Source organism: Esox lucius, chromosome 18 (genome assembly GCF_011004845.1).
Source record: "Esox lucius isolate fEsoLuc1 chromosome 18, fEsoLuc1.pri, whole genome shotgun sequence".
Taxonomy (NCBI): Eukaryota; Metazoa; Chordata; class Actinopteri; order Esociformes; family Esocidae; genus Esox; species Esox lucius.
This window is the reverse complement of record NC_047586.1, coordinates 23,151,990-23,177,380: the sequence shown is the minus strand read 5'-3', so window position 1 is coordinate 23,177,380 and position 25,391 is coordinate 23,151,990. Positions and strand designations below refer to the sequence as shown.

The 25,391-nt window shown below is 43.3% G+C and overlaps 1 protein-coding gene across 2 annotated transcripts in view; it reads left to right on the top strand.

Moving 5' to 3' along the window:
* Positions 1-6,472: 6,472 nt before the first annotated feature.
* The window catches only part of LOC105017484 (pleckstrin homology domain-containing family G member 1), a 73,395-nt gene continuing 54,476 nt past the window's right edge, over positions 6,473-25,391 (top strand). Inside the window, exons 1-2 of one of the 2 annotated variants that reach the window (XM_020056316.2) lie at positions 6,476-6,899; positions 12,235-12,491. Coding sequence is in view for 1 of the 2 variants with exons in the window: in XM_010882141.3 (XP_010880443.2) it covers positions 6,779-6,899 (121 nt within the window). In the remaining variant the exon portion in view is untranslated. Of the gene's footprint in view, positions 6,900-12,234; positions 12,492-25,391 lie in introns of both variants that reach the window. The other variant, XM_010882141.3, reaches the window with a different exon arrangement.

Genomic DNA, 25,391 nt, shown 5'->3' with positions numbered 1-25,391 from the left:
GGATGTTTTTCTCTTTTCACACCATTCTTTGTAAACCCTAGAAATGGTTGTGCGTGAAAATCCCTGCAACTGAGCAGATTGTGAAATACTCAGACCGGCCTGTCTGGCACCAACAACCATGCCACGCTCAAAATTGCTTAAATCACCTTTCTTTCCCATTCTGACATTCAGTTTGGAGTTCAGGAGATTGTCTTGACCAGGACCATACCCCTAAATGCATTGAAGCAACTGCCATGTGATTGGTTGATTAGATAATTGCATTAATGAGAAATTGAACAGGTGTTCCTAATACTCCTTTAGGTGAGTGTATATAATAATACATTTTTAAATGTATAAATATATAATACTTTTTTTGCACTCTTCTATTTGCACTTCTGGTTAGATGCTAACTGCATTTTGTTGTACTGTACTTGTACTTGTTCAGTGACAATAAAGTTGAATCTAACCTAATATCTGTTGTAATTTCTACACAATATTTATTTACAAAAAAGTATTTGCGGTGTATACATCCCAAATTAAGAATTTTGGTCAAATGGAAAAGCTGCAACCTGTTACACTAACGTCCCTAACACATGCTCCACTAATGTTATGATATGGTTTAAATGTGCATACTCCTTAACATTAATATTCACAAGAGTAACAGGCTAAAGAAATCAGAGAACACAAAACAAGTACTAGTCGAATGGCACAGAGTGACATAATTGGTAAATACAGGAAGTGTTTTTCTGCAATCCGGAAAGTCATTACTGAAATCAAAGCTGAACCTCACAATCTGAATCAACAGGGCAACATTTCCTTTCATTACGCAAATCTGCTAATCCAGGTTCCAGAAAAGTGTAGATACATAATGCTGTGTCCAGCCATAAATTGCGAAAAGGATTACTTAATCCACCAATATGGCATTGTACACCGCTATAATATATTTTATGTCAGAATATCCTCTATTCCTTTTATTTGGATAGAGATCCAAATTTTGTTTAGCTAGCTGGCTGATTGCTACAGGTTGGAGTTTGGGCCTATGTAACTGGTAAAATAGCTCTAATTACTTAGCTCACATAGGTTTTAAAACAGGATCTTTAGCTTTTTATAGTAACTAGGCAAATGTCTAAATGTTACCTAGGTTGGAGCTTAGACTTTAGCTGCAGTTACCACTCTTCATGAGAGACTAACTCCTGTCAAGTGGGAGGACCAGCAGGACAAAAATAAGCAGAGCTGTTGACCTACCACCCGAGTAGAACATATATCTACTGCTTCTCCCTCATGGAAACTTCTGGTTGCTGCTCTTCAGTCGACTATATAGTCATCCCTTGACAGGAAAGATGATATGCCGTTAAAATGTTTCTCTACTGGGACGCCTACACCCTGTGGAGCAATTACACCCTCCACTGTCCAGCCCTGTTCCTCCGAAAGTCATTACCCACGAGCCCCTGCTTTCTCCTGGCTATCGACATGTTGTAAATCATGTGATAAAAGGGAAGAGCCTCCCATTGGTTTTCTTCTCCTTCTCCTCTTCTTGTCATCGTTGTCCGTGAAGTGTGAACCGAAAGGGTCAAACATTTTCTCAGAGGTAATATAAGCTGCCGTGGAGAACATTCGATCCTTCCGATTGGGACTTATAGTTCTTTGCTGTTAAACACAAGGGAGCCTATCAATACTGTTATTCATCTAATGTTGTTGTCAGTTGCACAAAGAGAGCAACAAACATGTAAAATGTTATTTGGCAGTTAACCCTTTCTAATTTGGCAGTTAACCCTTTCTAATCTGGACAGGTGCAGGTGGGCTGCCATGGGTGTTTTGTTGTCCAAAGCACCATAAATACTTTCTGGAATGACCATCAGAGGACATTAAAGTCTCATCTTAACCCTTGAAGATAATACCTGTGGTGTGCTGATCTAGGATGGTAATGAAGAACATTGCCAGACGACTCAAACTGAAGTGTTCTGCTGCACTACTGTTTTACACGTTCTTCAGTCTGTGACATGATATAGACATAGTGTCATCTGTGTTTCTACGCTGAAAATTTTAGGATTATTCTTTGAAAACCCCTTCTGATGATCCAATTGGAGACCACAAGTCATAAGCAATTAAGTTGGAAAATGGCAGATGGCTTCTATCAGTGAAGTTTCTTTTATTCAGTCAATTTTAAAAACAGATACCCAGCCTGAAAACCCCCCAAAAAAGCATTTAAGATGTTGAAGATTCTTACCTTTCTAAGGATAAATCCGACCACAGGACAGTTTTCCACTTCGCCATAGTCCATCTTAAATGAGGTTGTGCCCAAAGAAAGTAATGGTGTCTCTGGAACTTGTTTATATATGGTTTATTCTTTGCATAGTAGAGTTTTAATTTGCATTTGTGGATGCAGTGATGTACTGTGTTCACAGACAATGGCTTCGGTAGTGTTCCTGAGCCCATGCAGTGATTTCCACTACAGAATCAAGTGAGCGCCTGAGGGCCCGAAGATCACCACCATCCAATATTGGTTTTGGGCCTTGCCCTTTGCATACAGAGAACAGTCTGGATTCTGTGAATCTTTTAATGACATTATGTACCGGAGATGATGAGATCCCCAAACTCTTTGCAATTTTATGGTGAGAAATGTTATTCTAAAATTGTTGCACTATTTGCCTGTGCAGTCTTTTAGAGTGGTGAACCCCTCCCCATCTTTACCTCTCAACGATGCTCTTTTCATACCCAGTCATGTTACTGACTTGTTGCCAATTAAACTGTTGTGACATGTTCCACCTGGTTCTTTTTTGTATTACATTACTTTCCCAGTCTGTTTTTGCCCCTCTCCCAGCTTTTTTCAAGAAACAATAGCATTTTTCAGTTTCATCATTAGATATGTTGTCTCTGTACTATTTTCTATTGAATATAGGGTTTAGATGATTTGCACATCATTGCATTTGGGCTATTCTTTACATTTTACACAGTGTCTTTGCATTTTACCCAGCATCAGTAAATCAAATGAAAAGGCAGGAGAAAATCTTTATTTTATTGCCACGACAATAGTGAATTTTTATTCTATGGTTCAACAAAGCAGTGCTACATATCTGATCTGCATGGTTAATAAAATACTAAGATTTGATTTTGGTTCATCTGATTTTCTGCATAACAATTTCCTTCATATTCACACATACATGTATAGGCCAAAGTAAACAATTGTTTAGCCAGATATCCTAAGGAACAAAAACAAGACACAGGTAGTTGCTTATTAAATGATCCAAACTGGACTGAAAAAACATTATCCTTTGTTTAACCCCTTCACAAAGCATGACTAACACTTTCAAACAAGACCATATAGGTCACCTAACCTATCATTTTATAACAGGCATGTAGGCATGCAGGCCTGTACAGCCGACTTAATAAAATAATGATGAGCAGCAGCAAAGGGAGGGCAAAGCGATGGTTCTGACTGCATAGGAATCTCATTGATGTAATTGGTGTCCGTCTCTACTCGTGCCGGTTACAATTACCTCAGCTTCAACACACCCTCAGGCTCAACATGAATAGTGCTACACATAGTGCATCCTACAGCTCTTCAACCAATAGGCCCAGCCATTCCACTTACTTGATACCAGTCCTTGTTTATGTAATCTAGTACACACCCATCAGCTGGCAATGGACTGAGGCTAACTAATTCCACTTAAAAACCCACAACCCTGCCGTTGTGAATGCCATGCTTCACCAATTGAGTTACAGTGGACCCATCGAGGCAGTGTATGAAAAGACCTGCCTGTCTATATTCAACAGCATTACTGTGGTGAGTTACAGAATATTTATGTTTTAAAGTGATATGTTCTGTTGGACAATCTCACATTAAAAAGGCAGTCTGGGACTTCTGGAAACACAACCCTTTTTCCAAAAGGATACTGGGTAAAATGTAAATGAAAACAAAATGCAATAGAAAATAGTAAAAGACAACATATCAAAAAAACATATCAACATATCAAACAGATCTTCAGGCCCTCAGGCAGCACTGCATTAAAAACAGACACAGTGATTTCTGTAGTAGAAATCACTGCATGAGCCCAGAACACTTAAAAAACATTGTCTGTGAACACAGTACATAGCTGTCTAAAAACTCTGTCATGCAATGAATAAACCATATACAAACAAGATCTAGAATAGCCACCGCCTTCTCTGGGCCTGAGCTCATTTAAGATGGACTGAGGCAACGTGGAAAACTGTCCTGTGGTCTGATGAACCAAATCTGAAATTATTTTTAGGAATCATGGATGCCGCATCCTCCGGACTGAAGAGGAGAGGGACCATCTGGCTTCTTATCAGCACACAGTTTAAAAACCAGCATCCGTGATGGTATGGGGGTGCATTAGTGCGCATGGCATGGGTGACTTGCACATCTGTAAAGGCACCATTAATGCTGAACAACATATACACGTCTTGGAGCAACATATGCTGCCATCCAGACAACGTCTTTTTCAGGGACGGCCTTGCTTATTTCAGCAAGCCAATGCAGAAACCACATTCTGCACGTAATACAACAGCATGTCTCCGTAGTAGAAGAGTCCGGGGGCTAAACTGGCCTGCCTGCAGTCCAGACCTGTCAAGCATTGAAAACATTTGGCGTATTATGAATCACAAAATATGACAAAGGGGACCCCAAAATGTTGAGCAGCTGCAATCTTATATCAATCAACAATGGGAAAACATTTAATTTTCAAAACTACAGCAATTGGTCTCCATAGCTCCCAAACACTTACAGAGTAGCTATTGTTAAAAGAAGAGGTGATGCAACACAGTGGCAAACAAGCTTTTTAGGCCAAATACAGTGGGGAGAACAAGTATTTGATACACTGCTGATTTTGCAGGTTTTCCTACTTACAAAGCATGTAGAGGTCTGTAATTTTTATCATAGGTACACTTCAAATGTGAGAGACGGAATCACGGATTTTTAAATAATTAATTTGCATTTTCCTGTGATGTCCAGAGACTCCTGTAGCAAGGTAAATTGGTGGTGCTGAAAACCGTATCACAATGTTTAGCAGTTAAAAATGCATTGCAAGATTTTTAGCCAGTTGCTGAGCCAAACTGGGTCCCAAAAATTGGGTTGTCATGTTTGTACCGATCCAGTGCACTGATCAGCCATAACATTGTGACCAAGTGTAAGGATCTGAGCGACTTTGACTAGGGCCAAATTGTGATGACTAGACGACTGGGTCAGAGCATCTCCCAAACTGCAGCCCTTGTGGTGTGTTTCTGGTCGGCAGGGATCAGTACCTATCAAAAGTGGTGAACCTGTGACAGGGTCATGGGCAGCCAAGGCTCATTGATGCATGTGGGGAGCAGAGGCTGGCCTGTGTGGTCTGATCTAACAGACCAGCTACTGGAGCTCAAATTGCTGAAAAAGTTAATTCTGATAGAAAGGTGTCAAAACACACAGTGCATTGCAGTTTGTTGCGTATGAGCCTGCATAGCCACAGACCAGTCAGGGTGCCCATGCTGACCCCTGTCCACTGCTGAAAGTGCCTACAATGGGCATGTGAGCATCAGAACTGGACCACGGAACAATGGAAGAAGGCGGCCTGGTCTGATGAGTCATGTTTCCTTTTACATCACATGGATGGCCAGGTGCGTGTGCGTTGCTTACCTGGAGAACACATGGCACCACGATGCACTATGGGAAGGAGGCAAGCAGGCGGAGGCAGTGTGAGGCTTTGGGCAATGTTTTGCTGGAAAATCTGGGGTCCGGCTATTCATGTGGATGTTACTTTGACACATACCACCTACCTGAGCATTGTTGCAGACCATGTGCACCCTTTCATTGCAACGCTATTCCCTGATGGCATTGGCCTTTTTTTTATCTATGTTAACGGCAACAGCTGTGTCCCCAACTCCTAAAATTAGATGAAAGCATTCCAGAAGCTCAATTTCATTTCGTTACTGGTCTTTCTTTTGCATAGTTGAGATTCTACCTTACCCATGATGTGCCTTTGAATAGTATTTCACAGTGGCTTCATCCGGTGCTATAGCCCCGAATCTTTTATGAATAGCCCCGGATCTCAAATAGAACCCCCAAAAAAGTATACAAAAATATAGCCCCTGATCTATTCATCTATAATTCCGATCGCGCATTATGACAATGTAGAAGTATTGGCCGCTAGCATGTAGATCGAAATGTTCCGCATGTACATTCAAAACCCTTGTACTTTCTGTCCAGGGCGGGGCGGGTGGGTGGACTAAGCCCCAAATGTATTGTGATCCTAGCGACGACTCTGGTATTTCATGTAAGGACTAAATCATAACATTTCAAGTCTATTATTAGATAAAGGTTAGATACAACAATAATGTTCTTGCGGAGATGTATTTTTAATTAACATTTCTGGTGTAGGCTACATGTATGGTAGAATTAGGTTTCGTTAAAACAACGGGCCGCGCCGCCACGGTCCTAAATTAGATATTCAATTAAAGCGCGTTCCTTCAACACACGTGACCCGTGATCCTGAAGCTTGTGGAAATAAATGTACCCATGCGCGCAACACAGAAGGAACGTTATATTTCCAAGTTCATACCTTGTTTATGAAGTACTATAATGCAAGCGCCAAATTGGTTTGTATAAGTCCAAACGCAACTGAACAACAGCTCACACCACAAGACGATTGAAAGTACCTCCGGCAGTGACACGCTGCCTGCCACACCTGTTAGGGATGTTGTGACTAAAGTTAATGCCAAGTAACCTACATTGGATATTGGGGAGGTCAAATATTCACGGTTTGTTGTTTGATCCGACCGTCTGCTGGCTGTTTGTCATATTGAAATGTTGCAGATAAACGGCAACTCAATGAGGAACAAGTCTGCAGTGACAGTGAACTCGTTTTCACGGACAGGATCTCGAAGATTTGGACAGTCAAGTCTTTTCAGAACGTCAGAGAAAGGAAGTAAGTGCTGAATAAATGGTTTATCTGACTTATTATTGGGGCAACGGTTTACGAGCTTCCCTAGTGTTCTGAACCCATGACATCGCCGTTATTACAGTGACGTTTATATGATTAACACTTAATCTCAAAACGCTTGAAGACGTCTGAGTTATTATTGTAGCCTGCCCACTCAGCACGTGGTTGTGGAATGACAGTCGTTCCTAAGGGGGGGCATTTAAACTGATCAACAGGTTAATTAAATTGAGATCGATACCATTTCCCCTAACATCTCAGCAATTGTCATGGAAACACTGAAGGCTATTTGACTACTGCAGGGAAAATGCGTGTGTGGAACTGGGAGTGTTAAGTGAAGTGTTTGTGATCCAGGGTTATGTGTCTTTGTAATGTCCCCACAAAGATTTCACGGATGTGATCTCTGGTTTTGGGCTTAGGTTTCAGAAAAAACATACAATTGGGTATTGTTTGAGAATTTTTGTTACTTTCTGGTATAGACATTACCAAAATAAGGTTTAGGGTTGTGTATGGAACTAGTTCAATTTGATGGACAGTGCATCTTGAGTTATGACTGTTCACCATACAGTCACTGAGCCTCTTAGATTGAGAGCTCCGATAACCTTGTCTCTGAGTTACATAATGATGAAAAAGGATTTTGCTCCTAAGCTACATGTGAAAGATGTCAAACTTGTACTGTTTGGTAATTTATTTGTGTCTATAATTTCAGAAGACCTCTGTTCAGAAAGCCTACAGGGGCTCAAACCTTCTGGTTTCAGAAAGGTAGTTATGTAGTGACAGCTATGGTTTATGGATGGTTGTTGTGGTGGTAGAAACTTAAGGTTGGATATTCTAGTGCTGTTATCCTGTTTCACAAAGGAATTCCCTTCATAGTTTCTATCTAACTGGAGATTATTTTTTTTTAAAGCAAAACCAAAATGCTAACAAAAAAAAATCTATGGATCAGTCCTGAGCAACTATTCCTTGCCACCTTCATGTGAAATCGGATAGGTTTAATCACAATGACTTACATTAATGATTTACATGCTAATTAGAGCCTCCAGTAGCCCCTTGCTGAGAGTGTGAAACAATATAGCCTCAACGAGCCAAGTGGAATCCCAAAGGCACCACGTTCATTTGGAGATTGCACCCATTTACACAGAAGAATAGAGAGGCATGCCTCATTATCAAACGTGTTAATGTCTGATATCAAAACTTGGCATAACTAAATGCCTCTGAACAAGTTTGTAAGGGTTGGTTTGAGATTAATGGCGTGTGCAGTGCCTACGGTGTTTCCGGATTTCTGTAAAGAATAAGGAAACTACTTATTACAAAAGCCACTGTGTAAATGGAGTCTATATATTTTTAAATCAGAAAAAATATACATGCTCCTCCTAACCCTTAACACATTTCAAACATGAAATGCAACACCCACTGTAGGTCTGATCAAAGCTTTCCTTTGGTCTAGTGTTTGTGGTTTTGGTAGTGCTTTGTATTTTCAAGGAGCCTACATGTATATACTCAGATGACAGTTATGTTGATCTTCCTTTAAAAATGTTTTGTATGCCTAGACCGATCCTGTTATTTCAGCTTCATCAGAGACTAATAAAATCTATGCAAGGGCGAAATGAAGCAGTTCTGGTGGCTCATGCTGACCCAACACCTTACAAACTGGTGTCTCAGTATTTCTAGAAGTTGTCACCTCTGTGTTCATGCCTATTTTGTTTGTATGAGCGAATCTTTGATAATTGTTTCAACAACGTTAGGAATGTCTTGAAACATTTACAAATAAATGCTATTTGTACAACTTGAAATGTATAAAAATTAAAAGTTTTCTGGGCCTATTGAGTGCTGCTTGGGGGATTCAAAGCCCTGTGTACAATACATGTTATTCAGCAGTTTATCAGACTGTGGAAGTTGGTAATGGACCTCGTTGCCAAAATCCCTAAGTGTCCAAGTAGAAATGTATCAGGTTTGGGTCCCTGAGTATGAGTCATTGCCTCGCTGCATAGTTGAGTCATTGCGGCCTGCTGTTTAAATCCTTCCTGGTTGACTGAGCTGTGTGACTGAATTGGAGCAGAACAGCTTGGTTTCAGGAGGACACTTCTCCATCTTCGACTCACTCCACTGAGTTGCTGTGACGAGGCAAGGCCATAATCGCTCATTTGGATTGGGCTACAGAGGAGACAGGAAAAACGCTGTTTGTCCGTTTGACAGTTTATGCTGCTTTCGTACTCAACGCTCCTTCAACAATCGTTCTGTTGCCATATGTTAACTTTCTTTACCATATTTGTAAAAAAGTAGCCTTTGGTAAATAGGGAATTGGCCATTTTGTATGTTTCCCTTCTGTGCACTCACAACTTAACAGTTTTTTTCATTTCTATCGATGATGACTATGTCATCCGTCCAGTTCATGGTTTACAGGTGTGGGATGAATCAAGAAATGTTTGGGGAAACGAGTTGACAAAGTAAATGTTTAGAAGGGGAGGTTTGTTTTCCCACTGGACACTTTAAGGAAAGGGAACCAGCCTGGGACACCAGCAGGGCACATCCAGAACCTTCTGTCCAGCTAGTCCGCTCAGCCCCGGGAGGCGTACAGCTCTTCACCCAGCGGTGGCAGGTGTTTCCACTGGCACATATATGTTGTGGGAACGTAATCGGAGTGGAAGTGACCTCACCCCCACCCCTTCCAGCATGACACCCAGTAACCCTACACCCTCCGCTACACACTGGTAATGGGACCAGCCGGATCTCCCTGCACTGCAAGTGACAACTTCCTGGTGATTTACAAGTGCACTAATGACTGAAGAGGTTGCTGGGTAAGGGTGTTTTTGGGAGGGAGGGAGGGCTTCCTTCGTTTGGTGTTGGGGGAGGACCGGTCGTGGGCGGATGGGGTCGTGTGATCAAGATCTCTCCGCAACGCATTGGCTCTTCTCTCATGATGAAATGCCAGATAGAGCAACTGAAATGGAAGAAGTCTTTAACATCCAAATTGAACAGCTCCTCTTCTCTGTCCCTGTTCTTCCTCTTAACAGGCACTGTCTGTGTGCAGTACAGCTTGTGAGAGTTGGGGGCATTATTCAATTAATGTAAAGGGGGAAAGGTTTTAGACATTTAGCCGACGCTATTATCTGGAAAGATTTACATGAGCCATTATGGTAACCAGTTTTGTGCAATGAACAGCAACTTCCTTTTTTCTCTCTCTTCCAATTTCCTGCTGGGGGATTTGATCTGGCAACCTTTCAGTCACTGGTCATATGCTCTAACCCTAGGCTACCTGCTGTCTGTCTGTCAGCCAAGTCCTGCAGAGTGGTTGATTCCTCACCGTCGACAGTTCTCTTCCGCAGCCATTGTTTTTATTATGGTGCATTAAATGGCGTCTCTCCTTGCTGTCGGTGTTCAGTAACATTTCATGTGTATCTCTCTATCCGAAGGTAATCTTGAATTACTCCTGCACCTGCCCTGAGTGTACTGTGCCTCTGATAGAAAGCACTGTGCTTAAGTGAGCGTGCGTGTGTCAGTAAAATGAATGCCCGACGTGCAGTGAAACCCCACACCGTTCTCCCTACTTTGGTCAAAGCACTTCCAGATTGCTCTTCAAGTTCAAACGCACTAGACTGAAGAGGCCCTCCTGCGCTCTGTGCTGCGCCACAGACATGAAGCTCATATCTCCCTTATTTTCCAGCATTGCAGGTTGGAGTGTGTTGTTATTACTGGATTGGGAGATTCTGTGGAGTGGCGGGGGGTGCGGCCAGAGGGGTGGGGGTGTGAAAAGGGTGCCTTTGGAACGGAAGTGTCCTGCCAAAGAGTCGTTGGTCTGTTTTTCTGTGCCGTCACCAAGTTTTTTAGGAGATTTCTCATCGGCTCTTTAAGACTGGTTTGAGGTTTCTCTGTTATGTTTGGTCTGACCTGAGGGCGTTGGTGCTGAGTGATAGACACGCCCCCTCTCTACCCCCCCCTCCTGGATGCTAATGCTTTAACGAAAGGGTCTTTATCTGGGGAGGTCACGACCCTTCACCTGCTACTGGCTGGCCTCCCTGCTGTGAGGTCACTGGGGCGTGAAGGAGTAAAGGGGAGAGGTGAGGAGTGAGGGGGAAGGAGAGGAGATAAGAGGCAAGCAGAAAGGAACCGTTTATTGTTTCTTGAGTCTGAGTAATTGTCAAGGTTCAAGTTATATTTTAATCTGATACTGTATCAACATAGCGCCTGTGTAGGGATGTTATGTGTGTTTGGGTCTGGTTTATGTTGAATGGAAGGAAATCAGCTTGGGCGCACCTGTCAGTATTGTCCCAAGGAAATCCCTTACTTCAGCAGTTTGTGGATGTTTTTTTTTCCTCTTCGAAGGAGAAAATATAGGCAACGAGACGAGGAAGTGAACTTTCGTTTACTTGTTGGGACACATTGGGATTTTGGCAATGTGGACTGTTATTTCCTCACTGTCAGATGAACACGTGCATACTATTAGGACCTGTTTATTTTTTTGGCTTTATTCAGGTAAATCTTTGTCCTTTCAGCTGAGGAAAGGTCTGTGAATCTCCCCTGTCCAGCTTTGGCCCTGTCAGATGTGTGTATGTGTGGGTTCCTGCACAGCAGAAGGACCTTTGCTGCTTCCCTAACAGGAAAAGGAAGTGAGAAGGGCCAGCATGCAAGATGTTTAGCTGGAACCTGAGCTTTTCTTTGTCATTGCTTCATTTGCAGACCCGTTCTGATGTCCTTTATCTGTCACTAGTGTTGGAAGTTATTAACCATAACCATACCTCCAAATATATCAAAAGAAGAAAAGAAACAACTTTCCAGGGTGTGTACTTTTCCGCACCACTTTGTTCCGTCAGCAGATGCCAACATATGTACACACGCATGTACACACACAGTCAAATAAAATGTAATTTATAAATCCTTTTTTACATCAGCACAGCGCTTTTACAAAAATGTACACGCGTCCCAAACAAAGACTTCTGTAGAGAGCTATACTGTTTTAAGTGTAGTTGTGTGTATGTGAAGGCCATGCTAATACACCTCCCATTAAAACACGATTCATCCTGAGGCTATAAATGACAGACATCAGCTCTAGTCAGTGCCCGAAGGCCCTGGTTCCTTTTAAACAGAGAACAACCCAACCTCTCTGCTCCCTTGGAGTCTGTCGTGATTTCGCATGCAAAAAAGCCTGTATGCAAAATGTGTTCTTTCCCAACATGCAAAGCCATTTGAAGCCGTCTGCTTGGTCTCCTTAGAAATGAGTTTGTGCCTGTGTGTGAGCTGTCATACCTCCAGTTCATGTTGTCACTTTTCCGCCTTTACGGCAGCCGACTTTTCATGTAGCATTACTGTGTGTTTTCTGATGTAGTGACCACCTGCAGCCTTGATAAGAGGACATCTGCTCCAAGTTCTGCTTCCTGTTGCTCTTTTATGGAGAGTAAACTCTTGCCGTTTGACCCCCGTGCGTGTGTGTTGTTGAAGGACAGCGGACTGACGAGCATCAGCGTGTTTCCTGAAGTCATCGTGTGCGCGCGCATGGGCGTTTCTGTTGGTCCAACCTGTGTTTCCGTGGCCCAAACTGGGGTGGATTGTTATTTAGGAGCTTTGACTGGAGCACTTTTGGAGGTAAGCCCCGCCCTCTCCATCTACCACACAATCATCCCAGGACTTCCTTTCAAAGAGAAAATTATTTTTGGGGACTGGAGTCTGGAATCTCCCAGCGGGATGGAGCTTTGTGTCAGTAATTGAAGCGTTTATGCTGTCATTAGGACTGAAGGTCCTGTAGGTAGAGCACTACACTTGAAACGCCAGGGGACAAGTATGAGAATGTAGAATGTATGCACTCACTACTTCAAATGACCCTGGATAAGAGCATCTACTGAATGACTTCAATGTCGAAATGAAGGACGTCATTGTCTGTGATAAAACCGCTTTATTTCCTAAGGGTGCTCCAATATTATTTGAGTGTTTATGCTGTTTTTACACTGTCATTCATTATTACAATTGAGCTTAAAAGGCTTGGCTTATAACTATTGTTTCATAGTGACATGCAGCAATGATGACATGTACTGTAGCAACATGGAGTTTCATGTCTAACTGATTTTTATTTCCTGGGCCTATATTCTGATAACCTGCATACAGACTTAAACTATATAAACTATACAAACACACTAAAAATGAACTAGTTATTAACAAGTGAGTGCTACAATGAAATGTGTACAGTTATTTAAAGAACGTCAGATAGCTGAGGACTGAGGTGAAGCATTCTGTCTGACCCTTTTAATCGTAGTGAGACAACTGACATTGCTGGAGGTCCTACGTCACTCGTCAAATGGTAACAACGGCCTGAACATTTCCTCACTAATTTATTTAAAGCTATGGCAAATCTCTGTGGTGGTGAATATGTGTCTCTGTTTTTCTTTGGTGTGAAAAAAGATATCCCTTAAAACTGTAATTAAATAGGATGTGTGTGTGCCTCTTTGTGTTTGTGTTTTCTGTACAGTACGAACTGCCACTTAGAGCACTTGGAAAGGATTTACTGTAAAAGCAGGTTTCACAAAATTAGAAGGTGTAAAAGAGACGGGGAAAGTGGTAGCTCTGCCTTTACCATCGCAAATGCCTACCTTTGTGAATAATATGTTGATTAAAAACCTTGATGATTACCAATAATACTCACCTTGTTGAACAACTACGTTGTTGAAGAGGCTGATATTCTTCTTCTTGCCTTGGCTATGTAAACTCGACCCTGGGAGGTCAGAGGTCACCTGCTGGGTATGACTAAAATACTTTATGGGTGAGCTGTGGCCTACCCATGGGTATAGACTACTCAACAGGCTAATTCAAGGAGCAGAAGGTATTTTGAGGTCTTCATAACATTTGGGATGGCCTGGTGGGGTTGGTGGTCTCTCTTCCTGTGACATGGTAGATGGGGTTTTTACTTCAGACTTGTTTCGATGTGGATTGTTAATTTGAGTGAGTTATGTGGATGCAAGACTCCCTTCCGGCGATGGATAAACTGAAAACCCAAGGGTCATGATTCTACAGGCCTCTCCCTCACATGTCCTTCAGCATTGGAGGGATTATTACGGTCATTTGTGACCAAGAGGGTATGAAAGTGGGCTTAAAAGCAGTTGCATTTGCGAGCAGTAGGCACGGACTTAATACATCTATACATTTTCGGCAATGTTTAGCCTCAACCAGGTTAGTGAATGGCTTGGCTGTTGTGAGGGTGATAAGCACACATTGCTCCAACAGCAGCGGCTCCAAAACCATGTGTCTGGTTGAGTCTGAGCGTATATTTTGGTTCTACAAGCTATGTCATTTTGGTTGTGCAAAGCTGTGTCATATAAAATATATTAACATTTGATTCAGTTATCGTCTGTTCTGAACCCTATTTTCTTTTCTAATTCTATTGTATTGTTACATTCTATTCTGTGCACGTCAAACTAACAACTCAGAAACTAACTAGGACTGCAGATGAATCTGGACAGTGATTCTGCTGCTTTACTGCCAGGTGTTTAGATGAACAAATAAATTCAGAACAAGTCACTCGAAACAAGTGAATCATGGCAATCAAAGAGCAACTCAAAACTGCGTGTGAGTTGATACTGTGTCCCTTGCTCAGTACATGCCTAACATATGTTTTTGTCGTGTTTAAAGAGGATAAATCTAGCCCTGGCATTTCTGTACCAGGGTGAGATCGGGGAAGTTTGGCATGCACGGACAGGCCTTGAACAGCTCGGCTGTTCTGCTTTCTGTAATTAAGGTATCCTTCTCCGCTTAAGCCACGCCACGGTGTAGCTACTGGCTAACAAAGGTAGGTCCTGTTTGCGTGCGTGCGTGTGTGTGTGTGTGTCTGTGTGTGTGTGTGTGTGTGTGTGTGTGTGTGTGTGTGTGTGTGTGTGTGTGTGTGTGTGTGTGTGTGTGTGTGTGTGCGTGTGCATGTGTGTGATTTAGCCTTAGCAGAAGGTATGCCACATAAGTGAGGGTTATGGAGGGATGTCTTTCTTAACCCCTGTCTAACCCCCCACTGCATTCAAGAGGCCCTCTCTCCTCTCCTGTTCAGAACAGTGGCTCTGCTTGTCAAGTGAACAAGTTATACCCCTGTAATTTACCTCCACTCCTTTCTGCCTCACTGACCATGAAACACGATGGGCCTATACACACTTGTGCACAGGTTTTCATCCAGCGCGCCGTTGTGACCCTGTGAATCCGGATCTAAAGTCAACATTTTGCTTGGCCATCCTCTGTGTATTTTTCTAACCGTTACTGTGTGTGTGTGTGACAGACGATAGGATTTGACACAGCAGCTTAAGCCAATTAAATGTCCTTTTGAGATCTGCCCTGTTCAGATATCTGCTGGTGAAAGGAGTCTTTGCCACCTTTGTAGTCTCATGCTTTCTCTTTTTTTATTTTTTTTATTTATTTTTTTTAAACCTGCCCTCCAGACCGGTTTCATACCCACAACACACTATTTTAATATACCAATATCCCCAATGAAACTTTTGCATTAAAACAAACCATCATGAAATGAAATCTGTTTGGGAGTCCACAAAATGGCAGGCCTATTTCAAACAGTTAAGTTCTCAAGATCCATCGCCACCAATGATTAAACCAAACCCCTGTGGGGACCAGTGTATTGGCCTCCTGGAATTGTCATGTAGGAGTTTTATGGCGGTTTAATGACCAATCAAATTTGACCCAGAGAGAAGGGTCAGCATCCCACAGGACAAGACTGGTAGTTGGAGAATGTTCCCATGCCGCCCAGTGGCCTTTTTTACACCAGTAGGGCAGATTCCAGCCTTCTAAGTTTATCAGTTGTAGCTCATGTCGAACTGGGAAACTATGTGGGTTTTAATATTGTGGGGAGAACGCATTCCTTTGTCCCAAGAATATCAACTCAGACCTGAGGTGACAGTGGGAGGACGCTGTTGGTTGAAAAGTCAAACGGAACAGGCTTGGGTTATAATTTGATTTGGTTATTTAAATATGTATTTATTTTGTGTATTACAGTAATTTTCTTTATGTGGCCTGAATCAACTACAGCTGTTTGAAGCCTGGGGAATGGTCTTATAACTTATAAATGATACCTAAACAGTGATATACATTGCTATACAGTAAGTACCCTACAACTTCACAGTATTAAAAAAGACTTATTTCAAACACTGTTATTAAATACCCAAATTAAATGCACGAGAGACAATATTTCAATATACCTTAATGACAAGGGTGTTGTTTGGCCATACATTTAAAAAATGACAGACTTTTAATTACTTTTAGAATATATTTGAATACACTAAATCAGGGTTGTTTTCTGTGGTTTTAGACGGGCCGACACCGCTTAACAGGGGCTGTTAAAGAGTGTTGACTCAGACCCCGATGAGTTCAGTTAACTAACAGAAAGATCACATGCTGGTTTGATTGAATGTCTTTTTTGATTATATTAATTATATTATCCATAAGCTGGTACTGACCAGACAGGACTGAATAGGGATGTGACAATGTGTCAATGAGATTTAACTTTGTTGAAATTGCACAGTACAAATACAAGGACAACGAAATGTAATTTAGCGTTTTCTTTTCTCCATGGAAATGATAAAATCCCAAAGAAGACCAAAGTGTTTGTTCAATGTTTTTATTTTTTTCTTCAGATTGAATCTGTTTTTTTCTTTTTAACCATGATTATGGCTGTAGGATTCAACCAGCTGTCCTGCCCCCTCTCAGAGCCGTCAACATGTGTTCCCAAACCTCAAGTCTCCATGGTACAACCATAGCATTGCTGTCCCGGTACCTATGTATCTGAGGAATGGCCCAAGTGTATGTGAATGTTTCGGTTTTGTGTATGTCTCTCACTCAGTGACAGAGAGGCAGAAAGAGTGAGTATATCCATCACAGCTATTTCCCTAAGTCCTGCGTGTGGCTGGCCTTTCTCCAGTCTTTGCATTTGTTTTTGTCTACCATCTCCTACACATGCCACGCTATTTTTGGCAGCCTGTCTATTTAATGTACATTTGAAAGGACCTGCAAGAAGTGGAGGACAGGGTAGCCTGTAAAACAGATATGAAAATAAACAGGAAGGTTTGCCATTATGTGATCATCTGACAAACATTTTGGGTTTCTCCTGTTGCGTGTTCGTTTTCCCCTCCTGGTTTTCTGTACGTATACATATACAGATATTTTTTCCCTCCGTGTGTATATCGTGTTGTGATGCTTGTTCATTTGGTTGACGTACAAGGTCAAGACCGAACATCATTATTATTTTTTTCTCAGGACAAACAAGTGAGCCTATACATTCCAGGACAAAATAGCGAGCCTACCCCGTTTCAGGACGGACAAGCGAACCTACCCCGTTTCAGGACGGACTAGCGAACCTACCCCGTTTCAGGACGGACTAGCGAGCCTACCCCGTTTCAGGACGGACAAGCGAGCCTACCCCGTTTCAGGACGGACAAGCGAGCCTACCCCGTTTCAGGACGGACAAGCGAGCCTACCCCGTTTCAGGACGGACAAGCGAGCCTACCCCGTTTCAGGACGGACTAGCGAGCCTAACCCGTTTCAGGACGGACTAGCGAGCCTAACCCATTTCAGGACGGACAAGCGAGCCTACCCCGTTTCAGGACGTACAAGCGAGCCTACCCCGTTTCAGGACGGACAAGCGAGCCTACCCCGTTTCAGGACGGACAAGCGAGCCTACCCCGTTTCAGGACGGACAAGCGAGCCTACCCTGTTTCAGGACGGACAAGCGAGCCTACCCCGTTTCAGGACGGACAAGCGAGCCTACCCCGTTTTCAGGGCGGACAAGCGAGCCTACCCCGTTTTCAGGGCGGACAAGCGAGCCTACCCCGTTTCAGGACGGACAAGCGAGCCTACCCCGTTTCAGGACGGACAAGCGAGCCTACCTTTCGGCGTAATGTGCTTTCGTTTGTGCCAACAGAGCACCCCTTGATGGACCAAACAGGCGGTCTATGCAGTCCGATTCAGTCAACTCCATCTCTGTGTTAAGCACCTCTATCAGTGCTCTACATGTCCGACTCTGGAGTGACTGCTGCATTTTAATATGCCACATTACACACCGAAGGAACTAATGACACCGCGATATTGTATCTGTTTCAATAAAGGAAAAATATCAGCTGTACTGCTCTCAGCATTATCAAGGAGAGCTAGAATTCGATAAATGAATACGTCTGAATAACAATAATGATACTAAAATTCATGTAATGTTCTTCAGGATGTGGCGTGCTGTTTTTTATGTGGAGTCTGAGTGTCTGAGGATCCGTGGCTGTTTCCCGCTTTTGCTTGTCTGAGCATCTGAATGTATTCAGAATGTGTTCGTAGCTGTGCTGGGAGACAAAGAAGGGTGGTCAGGTCAGAACTACCCTAGATGGGGCACCAAAAATGTCATTTATTTCACTGCTAGAGAAAATAGAATTCCCCCTTACTTTTCTTTCCCATTGCCCCCCTCTACCACCCAGCAGCTGTTCTACTCACTTTCTTTTACACACCCGACCCGCTTCTCTAAATCTCCCCTAACCCCCCTCTCCTCCCCCTGCCTGATGCCTTTGTTATTGTGTGTGTGTGTGTGTGTGTGTGTGTGTATTTCTGGAAACCCCCTCACTAAAACGCAGTGGTCCAGGAGGCCTGGGCACACCAGCCTGTAGCTGGTGTCTTTGTGGAGAGATAGGCAGAAGATTAACGCTGAGTCTGAGGTTTGGATACCTTTCAGGGCCTGGTGTTTCGGAGCTGTTCCATGTAACCCTGTCTTGGCTTGATTTGTTTTATATTTGCGCTGGATTAATCGTATTGATATTGTGAAACCGAGGGTTTTGTTCCGACTTGAAGTCTTGGTTACATTTGTGCACTATAGCGATCCTTCGAAACATGAAAATGTGTTTTAAAAGTACTGCCCCCGAGGCCAACCCCCCCCCCCCTCCCCCCCACCCACGCCACCCAGACAAGTGATTTAAAACTGGGAGGCGTCCTTCTATCCCACTTGGCCAGTGTGGAATACTTTTCCGTTGTGTTGCATTTCAAGTCATGTACCCGCGGCGCTGCCTGCTGAACACACTCTGGATGTTGTTGCCCTGATGTCGTAGGGTTCGTCACAAGTGTGCTTGTTCAAGTGCTGTTGATGGTAAAAGGGACTCGAGTTCTGCTAATCCGTGCCTAGATTTGAACTATTAAAGTGGATGGGCCCCTCTGATACAGAGCATTTTTTTAACTCCAACCCAAAATATCTTTGCAGAGGAAACAAATCTCTTGATTCATTGCATAACAAAGGCTGAAATGCAAGGCCGACATGAAAGTGTTTAAGAAAATACATTGCTAAATATACAAAGAAAACACTGTTGAGGAACGGAAACACAGCAGCTACGTCCACAATGGCACCCTATTCTCCTACCAAGGTCCCTTCATTCACCAGAGGTCTGTGGGGACCTGGTCAAAATAAGTGTCATTTCTAGGGAATAGGGTCCCATTTTAGTTGCATTTCATTTGTGGTGTTGACAATGGAGCGTATCCTGCCCAGGGGTCTCAGAGGATTGATGGGGGCTTCAACCGCCTCGAAGATGCTGGGGGTCATCTGTGCTGTGCCATCTTAAAAGTACCACCATGCAATATACACAGTAGCTGTGTATGTGTGGCGTTTGTGGTACTTTGGGAGTACCACAAAGGGGGAGTACCCCAGGGGGAGTGTGCACACCCGACAGCTGCTGGTATATAGGTAGCTGAGTTAGCTCATCCTTATAGACTAGAGTCCTATTCAAAACCATTCCCAGACAAGTGGGAGATACACACGAGTGGTTAATCAGCAAAGAAATGTTGGCCTGGTTGCCCTCTCACAGGAAATGAGTGTGTGCGCGCACGTGCTGGTGAGCGCGTGTGTTGGGGGTTTCAACGGGATGTTTATGTATGACATTTTGGTGCTTATGCCTGGTGGTGCCACATTTGCCCTTCTTAAACCGTGTTTGTTGCACGTGTGTGAATGAATACAGGTCGGTAATAAATGTGTGCATGAGTCCGGTGTGAAGGCTGAGCTGGCAACCTTTCATATTCAGGTGGACATTAGGCAGACTGGGGGATCTGTATGTCATCTGTGCTGCTTAAATAGTTTCCCTAGTGTGTGCACGTGTATGCCAAAGAGAGGGGGAAATGAAAGTGGGGCAGACTGGGAGATGGGATGAAAGCAAGGTCTGTGTGGCTATGCGAATGTAACAGGTGGCATCAGCTTCTGTAGTGTGGAGCTGGAAACAATAGGGGGGGGTGTGTGTGTGTGTGTGTGTGTGTGTGTGTGTGTGTGTGTGTGTGTGTGTGTGGTCAACGGTCAGCGTGCTGAGCTGTCCATTGTGCCCTTGGTCCTCAGCAGATGTGGCTTGAACAATGAACTAGGTAAATAAAAGGAAGTGGTGTGGCGTATAAATAGCCTTGTGTGTGTGTGTGGTATTAATGGAGCTGTTTGGGAAGTTCTGTGGCATGTATTTATTTATTTTTTTAGCTACATTCTATGCTAGTGTCAATGGTTAGGGTAATGGCTCAAAACTCTCCTAGAGGAATAGTTCCAACTTTTATTATGACCTACCAGTCCGTCTCCCTCCTTTATTGAGGTATTTGTTTTACAACCACGTTTCCAAAAAAAAAAGAGAGTACAAAAGACAACATGTCAAAACTGAGAAAAGTTTGACACGCCCTTGTGGGGTGTTCCCGGTCTGCAGTTGTCAGTACCTATCAAAAGTGGTCCAAGGAAGGAAAAGCGGTGAACCAGTGACAGGGTCATGGGCGGCCAAGGCTCACTGATGCACGTGGGGAGCGAAGCCTGACCTACTGTAGCTCAAATTGATGAAAAAGTTAATCCTGGTACTGATAGAAAAAAAGTGTTACAATACACAGTGCGTCACAGTTTCTTGGATATGAGGCTGCGTAGTTGCAGACCTGTCAGGGTCCTCATGCTGACCCCGTCCCCTGCCGAAAGCACCCACAATGGGCACGTGAGCATCAGAACTGGACCACGGAGCAATGGAAGAAGGTGGCCTGGTCTGATGAATCACGTTTCCTTTTACACCACGTGGATGGCTGGGTTCATGTGCGTCGCTTACCTTGTGGACACATGGCACCAGGTTGCACTATGGGAAGGAGGGAAGTGTGCCATTCATGTGGATGTTACTTTGACATGAACCACCTACCTAAGCATTGTTGCAGACCATTTACACCATTTCATGGCAACGATATTCCCTGATGGCATTGGCCTCATTCAGCGGGATAATGCGCCCTGCCACAAAGCAAAAAAGATTCAGGAATGTTTTGAGGAACACAACGAGTTCAAGGTGTTGACATGGCCTCCAAATTTCCCAGATCTCAATCCAATCGAGCATCTGTGGGATGAGCTGGACAAAGAAGTCCGATCCGTGGAGGCCCCACCTCGCAACTAACACAACTAAAAGGATCTCCTGCTAACGTCTTGGTGCCAGATACCACAACACACCTTCAGAGGTCTAGTGGAGTCCATGTCTCGACAGGTCAGGGCTGTTTTGGCAGCTAAAGTGGGACCTACACAATATTAGGCAGATATTAGGCAGATGGTCATAATGTTGTGGCGGTTAATTTTAACAATTTGGAACATATTTCAAAAACCTTTATTCATTATGGGTTACGGCTTGGAGGCGGTTGGCAAGAAAATATGATGTATTTATTTCTAAGGACTACCACACAAGAACCTGAAGGAGTCTGAATACTTTCCAAAGGTACTGTAGACCTACTCTCTAGCTCTCCTGGATCTTATTGATGATTTTACTCAACTTTGCCTAAAAAATACAAGAAATAGTGGTCACAATAACTATAAACTGACTGTCAGCCACACTTCGTAAACAAAACCTTTACTAAAGTGTAGTCAGGCGTATTAATTGTTTTATTTACACCCCCATTTTTAATTTGTCATTCTAGATCCCTCCCACCTCGCAGCAACTCCCAGCCGTGACTGTACCGGCATACTTGGTTGAGAGTTTCTATCACCCTGCTAACACCCACCTCAGGTTTGTTAGGAAATAATCATCTAGAAATACGTTGCCGTCCCATAAAAATGTTCATCAATTGCAACAGGTGGAAAATACTGTCAACAGACAATTGTTTTAATTTTTACATGGTCTTTGATTAAATGAACTCTCTGCAGGGGTAAATACTAAAGAGGTCCCAATGGGGTGGTGACATAAGTTTCCATGTTCTAATTAGCACTACTTCATTGATGTGGTCACTGTAAACCCAAACTGCTATACACACACCCACCACTTCCCCTCTATCGCTTATCACTGCATTTATTCTAGGATATTCATTTCCTTTGGATGTCTTATCAGATCTTTTTTCCTTTCTCTCTTCTGGGAATTTGTAGATTGCTCTGATGGGTCTTTGTTGCCAAACTGCCGTGTTTCTTTATCTATCTAGAGATGCTGACAGGGTTTGACACACATGCGCGCACACACACTGTTGACAAATGGATGGGACTTAGTGGCTTTAGCCATTAGTGCTAATGCTAGGCTATTTAAAGCCTTTTGTAGTTTTCTAGATCATCAAAGGCTTTCTATTCAGGCCAGGAGAGATCTGTGATTGATCTCTTAGGGGGCACCTGGACAAATGAGATCACACTGATCTGGAAGACAGTGGTGGAGAGAAGGTCAGTGTGACCTGGAGAAACAAAGTCCTTGGGTGAAAATCTGTCTGTCTTTTATAGTTTTCACATAAAAACGAAATATTTTGATCTGTTATCACATTTAAGTTGTTGTACTTTGGTCTTTCCTCTTGCTTTCTTACTTAGGAATTTAGAAACGAAGACCATACATTTGCTCATCTAGAAGATTGTTGTTTCCCTGAGCCAAGTATAGTTCTGACCCAGAATACTGTCCCACAAAGCTGTCCGACTCTTGTCTTTGATTGGCGCTCGTACTTTCTCACGCGCCATGCGTCCTAGATCTTGAGTTCTGTAACGACACCTCAGGGAGCCAGGCTGGAGAGGGTGGGGTGGGGGGGTTGAGCTTGCAGTACGGGGCTCATTTTGGTGTTGTCATTGAAGTCACAGTAGCCCTATATTCCTCTTCAAATACAACTTAAAATAGTCATACCTACAAATGTTAAAGTAGTCAAAACACTAAGTTGCTATGTCATCTAACAAATTAGATATTTTACAGGTACTCATTTTATTAATTCTTGTTTAACCTACAAACACAGTAAGTATTTTTACACTAAGGTAAATGAGACGTGTTGCCAGACTTGAGTCAGAAATGCATTTTTGAATAGTGTAAATGGGTGAAAATGTAAATCGTGACACAGAGCCTTCCGAGGTACCTTGGGACACCTTTTCTCACAGATTATCTACTGTGGTGACTGAGGTGTAAAGACAGTGTCTTCCTCTGTGTATTGCAATGAGCAGTGACAAAGGAAGACAGGTTCTGTAGGTCCTTCCAGCTCCATAAACAGAATCAGAAGAAAAGTATTTTGGTAGTTTGGTAGCAACTAAGAACATCTTGCTCGGAATCATTTCTATTAACTAGCAACAGTTCTTGGTGACTAACATGGTGCTCTCTGTCGAACAAGTAAACAACGCTGTCATTTGGTTTACACGCATTCAAAGTAAGCGTTCTGGCCAAAGCATTGTGGGTACGTGTTGACTCTCAGTTGCAGGTGTGAATTTAAATAGTTTTTATAATGAAATTGTTTTCATGACAGTTGTTGTACTCTAAATAGGCTCTGTGCATACAAAACTGTCATAATAGGGTGTGTCTGTGGTACGGTACTTCTCCTCTCCCAGCCTGGGCCCATGGGAGGTCTGTCTCCCAGCCTGGGCCCATGGGAGGTCTGTCTCCCAGCCTGGGCCCATGGGAGGTCTGTCTCCCAGCCTGGGCCCATGGGAGGTCTGTCTCCCAGCCTGGGCCCGTGGGAGGTCTGTCTCCCAGCCTGGGCCCATGGGAGGTCTGTCTCCCAGCTTGGCCAATTCATTGTTATCATGTGCTTCGGCTCGCTCATAGTCTGGCACTGTGTGTTTGCTGACATAGATACAAGACGGCTATTTGTAACGTAGCTCAATCCTGTTTAGAAAGCGCTGAAACATTTTATTCTCAGCCACATAGTACATAGTCATAACACAAAAGGCCTGTGATGCAATACACATTTGGATGACGTTGGACATAGAAAATGGGACAACCTGTGGAAATTATACAATACCTGGAGAGAATTTTTAAGTTGTTATGGATTGGGCAAGGGTGGAATTGTGAAGGGAATTTTAGACTTAAGTGGTATACTTACCAACCTACTGTTTTCCCTTTTTGACCATCACTGTGATAGTGCATATAGCCTTATTTAACTGTTTCCCTGTGTTTATGTTTGGGCTCTAGAAGGTTGTTTGATGTGATGTAGTACGAGAGGGCCGGTCCCATTTGGACACTTGGATTTGAACGTAGTAACTCACAGTATCCACCCTGGGCCAGTGCTACATACTTATGTTCCATTTTACCTGGTCACACAGTAGCTGCCAAAGTGCTCTTGACTTCAAATAAGGAGAGGAGTCACATGATGCCTATATGAAGCTAAAGAACTACAGTGGGGAGAACAAGTATTAGATACACTGCCGATTTTGCAGGTTTCCCTACTTACAAAGCATGTAGAGGTCTGTAATTTTTATCATAGGTATACTTCAACTGTGAGGGACAAAAATCCAGAAAATCACATTGTATGATTTTTAAATAATTAATTTGCATTTTATTGCATGACATAAGTATTTGATCACCTACCAACCAGTAAGAATTCCGTCTCTCACAGACCTGTTAGTTTTTCCTTTAAGAAGCCCACCTGTTCTCCACTCATTACCTGTATTAACTGCACCTGTTTGAACTCGTTACCTGTATAAAAGACACCTGTCCACACACTCAATCAAACAGACTCCAACCTCTCCACAATGGCCAAGACCAGAGAGCTGTGTAATTTTATCAGGGATAAAATTGTAGACTTGCACAAGGCTGGGATGGGCCACAGGACAATAGGCAAGCAGCTTGGTGAGAAGGCAACAACTGTTGGCGCAATTATTAGAAAATGGAAGAAGTTCAAGATGATGGTCAATCTCCCTCTGTCTGGGGCTCCATGCAAGATGTCACCTCGTGGGGCATCAATGATCATGAAGAAGGTGAGGGATCATCCCAGAACTACACGGCAAGACCTGGTCAATGACCTGAAGAGAGCTGGGACCACAGTCTCAAAGAAAACCGTTAGTTACACCCTACGCCATCATAGATTCAAATCCTGCAGTGCACGCAAGGTCCCCCTGCTCAAGCCAGCGCATGTCCAGGCCCGTCTGAAGTTTGCCAGTGAGCATCTGGATGGTCCAGAGGAGGAATGGGAGAAGGTCATGTGGTCTGATGGGACAAAAATAGTGCTTTTTTGGTCTAAACTCCACTCGTTTTGTTTGGAGGAAGAAGAAGGATGAGTACAACCCCAAGAACACCATCCCAACTGTGAAGCATTTCTGCAAAGGGGACAGGACGACTGCACCATATT